This window comes from Aspergillus nomiae (genome assembly GCF_001204775.2).
Source record: "Aspergillus nomiae NRRL 13137 chromosome Unknown contig00252, whole genome shotgun sequence".
Lineage (NCBI taxonomy): Eukaryota > Fungi > Ascomycota > Eurotiomycetes > Eurotiales > Aspergillaceae > Aspergillus > Aspergillus nomiae.
This window is the reverse complement of record NW_015378307.1, coordinates 36,468-47,181: the sequence shown is the minus strand read 5'-3', so window position 1 is coordinate 47,181 and position 10,714 is coordinate 36,468. Positions and strand designations below refer to the sequence as shown.

The 10,714-nt window shown below is 52.3% G+C and overlaps 4 protein-coding genes across 4 annotated transcripts; 2 read left to right on the top strand and 2 right to left on the bottom strand.

Moving 5' to 3' along the window:
* Nucleotides 1–1,139: 1,139 nt before the first annotated feature.
* On the top strand, nt 1,140–2,858 carry ANOM_007677 (putative cell wall glucanase; the record flags this gene model as incomplete). The annotated part of the gene is made up of 4 exons (XM_015552933.1): nt 1,140–1,236; nt 1,287–1,841; nt 1,909–2,312; nt 2,382–2,858. The coding sequence occupies 4 exons, from the start codon at nt 1,140–1,142 to the stop codon at nt 2,856–2,858; spliced, it is 1,533 nt and encodes a 510-aa protein (XP_015404613.1).
* Nucleotides 2,859–3,639: 781 nt separating this feature from the next.
* ANOM_007676 (MIP/aquaporin family protein) lies at nt 3,640–4,796 on the bottom strand (the record flags this gene model as incomplete). The annotated part of the gene is made up of 3 exons (XM_015552932.1): nt 3,640–3,804; nt 3,899–4,445; nt 4,507–4,796. 3 exons carry the CDS (start codon nt 4,794–4,796, stop codon nt 3,640–3,642), a joined length of 1,002 nt encoding a protein of 333 aa, XP_015404614.1.
* Nucleotides 4,797–6,523: 1,727 nt separating this feature from the next.
* On the top strand, nt 6,524–8,544 carry ANOM_007675 (glycerol kinase; the record flags this gene model as incomplete). Its single annotated transcript, XM_015552931.1, has 4 exons — nt 6,524–6,657; nt 6,764–7,749; nt 7,799–7,965; nt 8,056–8,544. 4 exons carry the CDS (start codon nt 6,524–6,526, stop codon nt 8,542–8,544), a joined length of 1,776 nt encoding a protein of 591 aa, XP_015404611.1.
* Nucleotides 8,545–8,811: 267 nt separating this feature from the next.
* ANOM_007674 (cytochrome P450) lies at nt 8,812–10,340 on the bottom strand (the record flags this gene model as incomplete). The annotated part of the gene is made up of 2 exons (XM_015552930.1): nt 8,812–9,691; nt 9,769–10,340. 2 exons carry the CDS (start codon nt 10,338–10,340, stop codon nt 8,812–8,814), a joined length of 1,452 nt encoding a protein of 483 aa, XP_015404612.1.
* Between the last annotated feature and the right edge of the window lie 374 nt (nt 10,341–10,714).

Sequence of the window (10,714 nt, the reverse complement as noted above, 5' to 3'; positions counted from 1 at the left end):
TTGAAGGTGAAAAAAGGAGAGAGAATTGAATCAAAATTTGGTATAAGAATAGCACAGTATCGAAAGTCACTGCGCAGCGGCCTAGCATGGCAGCCAAGGATTGCTACGTACAATGTATGGGCAACATTGAAAAGAGGGAGGCTGGGGGGTGGAGCGGGACGGGCGGTAATGAAAACTGGCGACTCTACGTACCATCTTACCTTCCAAGTGGCAAATGAATGGCATTAGACAAGCTATTGTCAGGGAGAGATGAGACAATGGCCCCTGGTTGTTGGTCCTGTTCTGCCTGCACAGTAGCACATGGCATGACAGCAACCGTCATCGGCTGGAATGTAAACAGTAGATTGGGTTGCAGCACTGGTATGTGTCGCGCTTCAACCAAGCCTGATATTCACCCGAAAAATATGTGTCTATCAGGTCTGACCTCCTTATTTGCTGGTCCAAACCAAACAACGAGCTATTTCATGGTTCAGGTACCAATATCACAACATGGAAGAATCGACAATTAATTCCAGACCGAATCTGGTCCCTTGTTTGGAGCTGTTGGGACAGCAACCAATCATGAGTGCCCCGCCACAGATCCAGTGGCACAGTACCTGGCTGGCAACCAATGACTGCCACGAAGTCACGTCTCCACCCGTGACCGACCACGCTAAACTGCCCGGTCGGGCGAGATAATCAGCACGATTGATGTAAAGCTCAAGCGGAAGAAAAGCGAGGAGGCTGGACGACTCGTAGTACTCTGAAGACCACCGCACTTTCCCTTGCACCTAAACGGACTTTTATTTACTACTTATATGTTCCGACCCCAGTCATGGCTGCCTTGACAATATTTGACAATATCCCGACTGCTACCTTCCCAGAACAAAGGATTCCTGCACGTTTGCTTTGTAGGTACTTATTTCCTACGAACAACGCCGCGGGCCTGGACTTTTGACCAGACGCACACTCTCTTACACTCTCTTTGGGGGTTGCTCTAATCTACTCTGCGATTGCCTTCATATCTCCGCTTCCTAGATCTTTCCATTTTACCTGCAGAAGTCGCTCGTCCTGATCTCGCTTTACTCACGCTCCCAACGGGCGTATTCTCAACATCGTTTTCCTATTGTTTGTTTCATCTCTAGTACACAGCATACACCATGAGGGTGCCAATAATTAATGCGGCGGTTCTCCTGCTGTCCTCTGCCACACCCGCGTTGGCTCAGACATTTTCGGACTGCAACCCTTTAAGCAAAAGTACGTCCTCCCTTTAACCCGGCCAGGGGCCCAATCTAACGTCAACCAAGCGTGCCCTCCAAAACCTGCCTATGGCACGTCAGGTACCTTTGATTTCACCCAGGGTCAATCAAATGATTTTGCAGATGTCGGAGGTCCCACGTATGGTAGCGATGGCGCCGAGTTCACAGTGGCCAAACAGGGCGATGCCCCGTTAATACAGTCTGGCTGGTACATCATGTTCGGACATGTCGAGTTCGTGATCAAGGCCGCCCCAGGGACGGGTATCGTCAGCAGTGCTGTTCTACAGTCGGACGACTTGGACGAAATTGACTGGGAATGGCTTGGGGGCAATAATGTCTTGGTCCAGTCGAACTACTTCGGAAAGGGAAACACTGATAGCTTCAACCGTGGCGCTACCCATGATAACGTGGGAAATCACGACAGCTTCCACACCTACACGATTGATTGGACCAGCGAACAGATTGTTTGGCAAATCGATGGCAAGACCGTTCGGGTACTGACTCCGGATACCGCGGCGACCAATCAATATCCTCAATCCCCGATGATGGTTAAAGTTGGAGTTTGGGCTGGTGGTGATCCAAACAACCCACAGGGTACTATTGGTGAGTTCCCTGCTTATATTCCGCCGAATGTCATACATTACGTTCTTCAAAGCTAACCAATCTGAAGACTGGGCGGGCGGCAAGACTGATTACAATGCCGGCCCCTACACGATGTACTTGAAATCGCTTAAGGTGACCGACTATTCAACCGGCACCGAGTACTCGTACGGTGATCAGAGTGGGTCGTGGCAGTCAATCAAGGCAACCGGTGGAAAGGTCAATGGTAATATTGCGGCTGAGTCTATCTCTTCTGTCGAATCTGCCCCGGCCATCACCTCAACCGTCGCGAGTATCCCTATCCCATGGAGTGGGACGCACCGCCAAACCTCGAGCTTTGTGACCCCGAGTATCTGGCCTTGGGTCCCTCGAGCTACCACGGCTACTCCAGGAGAGTCGAGGGGCCAGGGTCCTCTGCCAAGTGGCTGGACATTTTCTGGCTCTCGACAAGTCCAGCCGCCCAGCGCGGCTTCAGTGAGTGAGCATTGCCCAAACCTTTTCGCAGCTTAGATGGATTACTAATGCTATGTGTCTCAAAAACAGTCCTGTCGCCCATCTACGTTTGTATCATCGCATTTGTCGCAGGGTTCAGTTTCCCTTTCTGGCACTAGAAGCACCATATGGACTCTCAGTTCGACGGGGCTCTTCACCATGTCGCCAACGCCAACGCAACTAGTTAGCTCCCCGGCCCAACCAGCCAGCACATCGACTTACCCTACTATCTCTTCGTCACGTACGACCATTACCTCAACAGATACAGCCGTCACTTCTACGCAGCGGACTATCTCTCCGACACGATCATTTAGCTCTTCAACCATGACCATGTCATCATCGACTTCCACCGGCTCCCCCTCTTCCACAACTACTGCAAGCGGCTCGAATGGTCCTGGAAACACCCCTGCCGCCACGACTACAGCCCATATAGCGCCTAATGTAGGGGCCGCAAATGCCATGTTTGACGCCCCTTTGCCTATGGTCGCTCTTTGCGTGGTGGTCGGCAGTGCGCTGGTCATGACTTGAACGGGCAGTATGAATTAGACGAGGCGCCTTGGAAGGTGCCATTTATGATGGGAATGGGATATGAGGTTACGACTCTTACGACCAAGGTTCTCGACCTGTACATACATAGGACCTTGAGTTTCTGCAGGTGTCTTGTTACCATGATTAATGACCATTGAATATGTATTATACGGGCTGGGTTGGTTTCTGTTAGCTTAGAAAGACCAATGCAAGTATAGTCCACCAATAATAGCAGCGCTCGTTTCCCTACGTTGAAATTAAAGGTAAAATACCTCAGGTGAGAGGTCGACGCTACCTGATCCACCGGTATCGACCATGGTCAGCCGATGTGGCGTGCACGCTATTCTCATCGCCGGTCAGCACTAATTTAGCCCAACCTTAAGTTAACTTGCAAACAACCTGAGTGTCTGCCTGAGAGCCAAGAATGAAACGGTGGCATCCGTAGCGAGGCTGGTCATAAGACTACCACCACTCGAGAGATCGTCACCATTCGCATACTACAAGAATATGAGCTGGAAGGAAAGCAGAACGAAGAACCGTGCCAATTCTACACCATTTTATTATCACTCTCAAACACCCCCCAGCCATGAATACCCCAGATTTCATTATTCGCTCTGAATATTCGTGAAGAATTATTTCTAAGACCATCAGTCCGTCCCCTGATAGAACCTTATTTAGTAACAACATCTGTAGTAGAGTCCAGGCTGTCATGGTTTGAACTCCGGATGAAATAGGTTTCCCACACATCATGCCTGCATATTCTTCAGGGGGGCCCAGTTGGTCATACATGACTCCCGAGGTCCTTGTGCTTCGGACGTAGCGGCGTGACGAGTCTCTGGAGACCGATGTAGGGTGTATTGACAGGGCTCTCGGCCCCGGTATAGAGGAACATGTCGTAGATCCAGCCGCCGAAGGAGCAACCAAGACAAGGGGCGATGATGGGGACCTAGCCATTATTTCCAGTGAGCTATCATCCCTAGTGTAATCGACGAAGTAGGAGAAGGGACGTGGGAGAAAGGGTAGTTAAGAAGAAACGGTACCCAGAAGTAATAATTTCCAGCGGTCCACACATGCGGGCCATAGCCAAGCATATAAGTCAAGAGACGGGGCCCAAAGTCCCGGGCCAGGTTGATAGCGTACCCGGTCTCCCAGCCGAAGCAGGCGCCGATGCCGAAGACGACGAAGAACAGGGCCAGCGGGGTGAGCGGGCCGGCGCCGAGGTTGGCGTCGTCTTTCAGAGAGAAGATCATGAACATGAGGATGGCGCTGGCGATGAACTCGGAGAAGAACTGGCCCGTGCGCGTCATGAAGGCCGCCGGGTAGGTGCTGAAGATGCCCGCCGTGGCTGTCTGCGAGTAGCCGGGCACGGTGCGGATGCCGGGGCCGCCTTCGTAGACGTCGATGGCGGATTTGTAGTTCCCGTACACGATGGCTGCGCCGCAGATGGCGCCGAGCACTTGGGCGACGACGTAGATGGGGAGCTTGCGCCAGGGGAATTTGCGCAGTAGGCAGCTGGCTAGCGTCACGGCCGGGTTGATGTGCGAGCCGGATATGCCGCTGGCGTAGACGCCGAGCATGACTCCGAGGCTGGGTGTGGATCTGTCAGAGGGGGAGGTAGGGTGGGTGGCTTTGCTTGGGAGGGACTTACCCCCAGCCCCAGGAGATGGACTGGTAGTCGCCTTTCTCGCCGCGGCTCAGCGTGACCTGTGCGACAACACCGTCGCCGAAGAGAACGAGGATCATGGTGCCAAAGAACTCGGATGCGCCTTCGCGGATGTATTCTCGCATCTTGCTCCAGAGGAGCGGGGGGTGCCCGAGCTCCCTCTCGTCTGAGCTGAGTGTGACGCCCAGCGCGGCAGAGACAGGCTTATCAGCTGGGAGGACGGCAACATGCGTGCCATCCTGGTGGTCAGTGGTATGTTCGATGATCTGTTTCATGCTGACCGATATTGGATCTAGAATGGTTTCCTACGAACAGGATGTCAAGTTCTTACAATATGCATGAAAGTGTGTCTCGAGTGGTAGGGGGGCAGCGAGAGTGCTTTAATAAAACGACGTAGTGAATAACTCCGACGTACTCAGGCCTCATGTCGCGTCCGATACGCTTGATCCCTGCTGTATACATTAAGACTCGAGTGAATATACACCGGACAGCCTTGGCTACCTTCTCGCCGGTAGCCAGAAGACTTGGATAGACTGATCCAGCCGGCTTGGGATGAAGAACGCAACCGGTTTAAGAACAGCCCCCAGAGGGCCAATGCATGGTCAATCAGCTAAAACGGACAGGAGGAGTGAAGGGGAACGGGCTTGAAGAAGCATCTCATCTGGAAGAGGATAACATTTCCTCGACACTACCCTGGGCACGACCTGTATACAGTACGGAGCACCTGTTCAACATTCTAAACTTGGCTAATAGCACTATTTCGAGGTACCTCATCGGAAAGCGTAGAGTCTCGCCAATTGCAAGGAGTCTAGGCGTGGCCTCATGTCATGCTCTCCGATGGGTTGCCGAATGGTAATGCAGAGAAAAAGCCTATTGATACTTGTGTCACCCTGTCATTCTGCTTGGCTGGCAGTCAGACCGCAAGGATTGGGCGCTGTAGCTCTGGGTCAACGCCGGTGGTACAGAGGTTTTCTGATATTTCTGTCTTGCAGCAATACACGCATCCTGGCTGTTATTATCCCAGACGGCGTGATGGTGGCTCCGGGAAGTTGGTCCCCATTTGTAGAGAGATTAATGAGTGCATCTAATATGGCTGATAAGCGTGCGGCTCTGTAAGGGCCATGAGCAGGGAAATGTCACTGCTGCATTGGTCTCCACAACGTTCTGGAAACATTCCAGGATCTGGAGATAGGGTTGAGTACATCGACGATCGGATGTCCATGGGGTGCAGTAGTCGACGAGCGAACCCCGCAATTTGTGGGGGTGGATCACTTGGACTCCACTGCGACGATCGCAAGTGCTGATCCTCTGGACTTGTTTGCCAGCATCGCATCATTCCATCTGCAGGCGAACGCAAGGGAGGGCACAATACGAATTCATCGGATCGGAATTAATTCCCTTGCGGTTGGGGCCCAGAAAAGGTCACGTCGCGTCAGGTGCTCCCGTTTTTTTTGCCTTTCTTCCCGGACCAAGAACAAACTAAATTAATTTATCCTCTCAGCATATGCGACTCGCTGGAAATGGTATGGAATCTTTACGACCCTGATCCCTGTTGACTACTAGCCCAGTTGGAAACGCGGTCCTCGCAGCATTGTCCTCGCTCAGTCCTGCCCTCCGCGAATGAGCGACATTGCCCCTATTCACCTGAGTGCTGGTTTGGCTCAGCCACCCGTGCCTTTTCTTGTCATTTTCCTATCTTCGATCGTGTCGCGCTTTCTACTGGTCGTTGCCTTGGATCCAAGTCGCATTCCCCGCAGTTGATTCGCTATGTGACGGAGAAATTGAACCGAAGGATTAGTCCCGGTCATCGGTTCGCGGGATTCATATAAGTAATATGACAGCTTACTCTCCGCGGTCGCTATTTCTATTCTTGCTTCACAGGGCTTGTGTCTTTACTCGCTTTCCCACTTCCCCTAGTCGCTTTTGTTACCGGTCCATTGGAAAAGTTGCGCGAGGTTGTCACACAGCTCAAGCATCCCGCTGGTCGCGAGACGCCCTAGCTATGCAGCAATCAGACATCTTTGTAGGCTCGATTGACCAGGGTACCACCAGTACCAGGTTTCTGATCTTCAATCGCGAAGGGGAACCGGTGGCCTCGCATCAGGTTGAGTTTCCGCAGATCTATCCAAAATCCGGGTGAGCTCTTTTGTCCCTTGTTGTTGCTCTTCTCTTCCTTCTTTTTTTTCTTCTCAGGGTTTGAACTTTCATGCGTTCAACGGCTTGCGACTAATGGGTGACTCAGATGGCATGAGCACAACCCACTGGACCTGGTGTCTTCTGTGGAAACATGTGTGGAGCAAGCAGTCAAACAGTTTGAATCCACTGGTTTTTCTCGCGTTGATATCAAGGCGGTCGGGATTACCAATCAGAGAGAAACCACTGTGGTTTGGGATTATGAAACTGGCGAACCACTGTGCAATGCCATCGTGTGGACGGATACGCGATCGCAAGCGATTGTCAATGAGTTGAAGGAGAAGCCTGGGGCGTCACGATTACAGCAAATCTGTGGCCTCCCGTTATCAACCTATTCATCCTCGTCCAAGCTGCTCTGGATGCTCGCAAATGTCCTCAGGGTCAAGGACGCTTATGAGCGCGGTACGCTCGCATTTGGTACCATAGACACCTGGCTCGTGTATTATTTGAACGGAGGTCGCCAAGCAAATGTATTTGTTTCGGACCCTACCAATGCGTCACGGACGATGTTCATGAACTTGGAAACTCTAGAGTACGACAACTCGCTTTTAGACTTCTTTGACATTCGAGGAAGAGTTCATCTGCCGAAGATTGTTCCATCTTCTGATACAAAAGCCTATGGCGTTATCTCAGATGGAGTCCTCGCTGGCGTCCCTATCATGGGTTGTCTCGGCGATCAGTCCTCGGCTCTTGTCGGCCAGAAAGGGTTCTCGCCAGGAATGGCAAAGAACACATACGGCACAGGGTGTTTCCTCCTTTACAATGTGGGCGAAAAGCCTGTTATATCCAAACACGGCCTATTGGCCACAGTCGCCTATCACTTTGATGGAAAGCCAGTGTACGCTCTCGAGGGGAGCATCGCTGTTGGTGGCTCCGGAGTCAAGTTCCTGCAGAACAACCTGGAGTTCTTCAAGGAGTCTAAAGAAGTTAACGATTTGGCTCTCACGGTGGAAGATAATGGAGGATGTGTCTTTGTTACTGCGTTCAGCGGGCTCTTTGCACCTTATTGGATTGACGACGCGAAAGGAACTATCTGTGAGAACAGCCCCTCATCTATTTTAGACCAGCTCCTGATAGGATTTAGTCGGAATTACACAGTACACGAAGAAGGGCCACATCGCCAGGGCCACGCTTGAAGCGACCTGCTTCCAAACAAAGGCAATTCTGGACGCGATGGAAAAGGACAGTGGCCATGCGCTGTCGGAGCTGGCAGTTGACGGAGGAATGAGTAACTCTGATCTTGCAATGCAGGTACGATAATCACTGCGCCTAAGCTACCACCCCCAATTGATACCTTTTTTGGGCTGTTGTTTTTCTTGTTCACTTACATTTCACAATCAGACTCAAGCAGACCTGATCTCTATTCCGGTCTATCGCCCGAAGATGCGAGAGACGACCGCGCTAGGTGCGGCCATTGCTGCCGGCCTGGCAGTTGGGCTTTGGCGGAACTTTGCCGAATTGCGCGATATCAACCGTTCTGGGGGAACGGTCTTCGAGCCTCGGATTGGCCACCAGCAAAGTGCGGAGTCATTTGCCCTCTGGGAAAAGGCAGTCAACATGAGCAGGGGATGGGTTGGGAACAAGGTGCCACCCGCCGTCCCGGAGACCAAGAAAGATGCTCCCACTGCTGTGCAGCACAGAGAGAATACCCAGATGGTCCCAGCGAAGGTCAACAGCAGTATTCTTCCGGCGAAGAGGCCATTGGTCAGTATCTCCAGTGATCTGGACGATGCCGACGAGGACTATCTGTATCTGGAACTCCGGCGAGTCGAGATTCTGCAGAGACTGAAGAAGCTCACCAAGCTCAAGGTAGCCCTTTTATCAACGTAGCCATCGCTGATATTCAGCTGGTTCGTTGAGATGAGCACATTCTACTGTACCAAAATGTACATTCATGATTAGGGAGGCAGACTCTTGGGGCTTCACGATGTCCATTCACACAGCATATAATGAAGTTATGAAACAGAAGCTATATACAACACGCTCTTTGACAATTTATATACCCAAATAACCTATGACCACCCATTATACTGTACGGGATATTAGATCCTTTCACCTTTCATCAGTCGTAAGATCAAGAAGTCAAACAAAACTCGCTCATTGAGTAACACCCGCTTCTTCCTCCGGCACAAAGAGACAATTCAACTCTGATCCCGGACTCAAGGTGACTTCAAACCGAAGAACAGGATCCTCCACGACCGCCTTCCCACTAACCGGGTACGCCTTGATCTCCCGGAACGCCTGGAGAATTCGAACAACCGTATATCCCATCTCGATCGTCGCAAACTGCTGACCCAGACAGATCCTCGGGCCCCCATTGAAGGGGATAAACCGCCACGGCTTAGGCTGCCAGCCAGACAACCAGCGGTCAGGATGAAACTTCTCGGGGTCCACGTACTGAGCCGAGCCAGGAGCATCATAATTCTCCGGGTTCCGCTGCATCAGCATCGTAGAATATATCACGCGGGTATCAGCACGAACACCGATCGGAGAAAGCCCATCCGGACCACCGCCACGGGGCAGGGTGGTATCATGGAGCGCGAGACGAACATTGAACGGAACGACCGGGTACAGACGCATAGTTTCATTAAGGACCGCGTTGAGGTACTTCATCTCCTTGAGATCGATGTAGCTGGGCTTTTGGCCCTTGGCTCCGACGCCGAGTCGCGACTCGATCTCCTGTCGCAGTTTTGCCACGACGTCGGGGTTCCGGGCGAGTTCGAAGAGACAGAAGGAGAGCGTTCCGGCTGTTGTGTCGCGGCCTGCGAGCAGGATTGCAACCAGTTGGTCTCGGAGGACTCTTGGGTCTCGGGTGAAGCGGGCGAGGGAGTCTAGGAATGTGTCTTGTTTGGACAGTTTCTGGTCGAGTTCGGCGGTTGATAGGGATAGGACTCGGCTGATGTAGGGTTGGATGAAGTTGTCCATGATCTTGAGGCTGCGGCGGAATTCCTTCAGCGAGAGCAGGAACTTGAAGACACTGTATGTGGCATGGTTAGTTGATGAGATATGGACTTGTGGAGCCTCACTGATACTGCAGTGGATGGTTGTACGTACCCGAGTCGTGTTAGATCGGCCTGGCGATGCTGCACATAGCCGAATGCTTCGCTAAACAGCGTCGTCGGGTTCTGGAGACTGTCCGTGCCTTGGCCCAGCAGATAGTCGGTAGCTGCGTCCAACGTGTAGCGGAAGAATAACGGGCCAACATCGACGACCTTGCTACTGACCGGTGAATCCTGTCCTGACAGGAAGGGGATAAGGTGCTGCACATGCTTTTCGAAGACCTCGGTGTCCACGATCCGCTCGCGCACAAACATCGGTCGAATCAGATGTCGTGAGCGCGACCACAGCTCACCGTCTGTGACAAAGATGCTGTCGCCCAGGAACTCTTTCCAGTCGTTATGGAAGGGCTCACCCTTGCCATAGTCTGCGAACTGGCCCGCGAGGATGGCCTTGATGTTCTCGGGGTCTCGGGTGAAGATGATTCGAGCCGAGACGCCTGCGCTGACCTCTGCGGTTTTTGGATTGTTAATCTGCGATGGCCCCTTCGCTGTCTTGATTGCGTTGCTGAAGAACTCCAGGTCGCGGTGGGCTCTGTTTGCGGCAAGGGATTTGTAGATAAAGTCCATGGCTATACGGTCATGTTAATGACGTCGTGCTTGCAGGATCTCGGAAATACTTGCCGTATGGGAGGCGAAACTGTATCATAGGGGCCCTGCCCCCCAGCCGTTGAATCTGCATTGATATCTGTACTTTTCGAACTATGCAGGCGAGAAAGAAGACGCCGAGGAGGCAAAGAGCTGCCTTCCCGGGCGTCATCTGATGGAGCAAGTCTTCAATCATGGCGAGGGTAGTGTCGAATCTGGCTCGAAAACACAACTCTGGAAGCCATGCGCGTTAGCCCGGGACTCCCGGTTATTCTTATCACGGTCGAGGATCCTCCAGGTAGGTCAGCTATACCATCGCACCCGCTGATCTTCAGAAATGAGCCAGGATTTTCCCC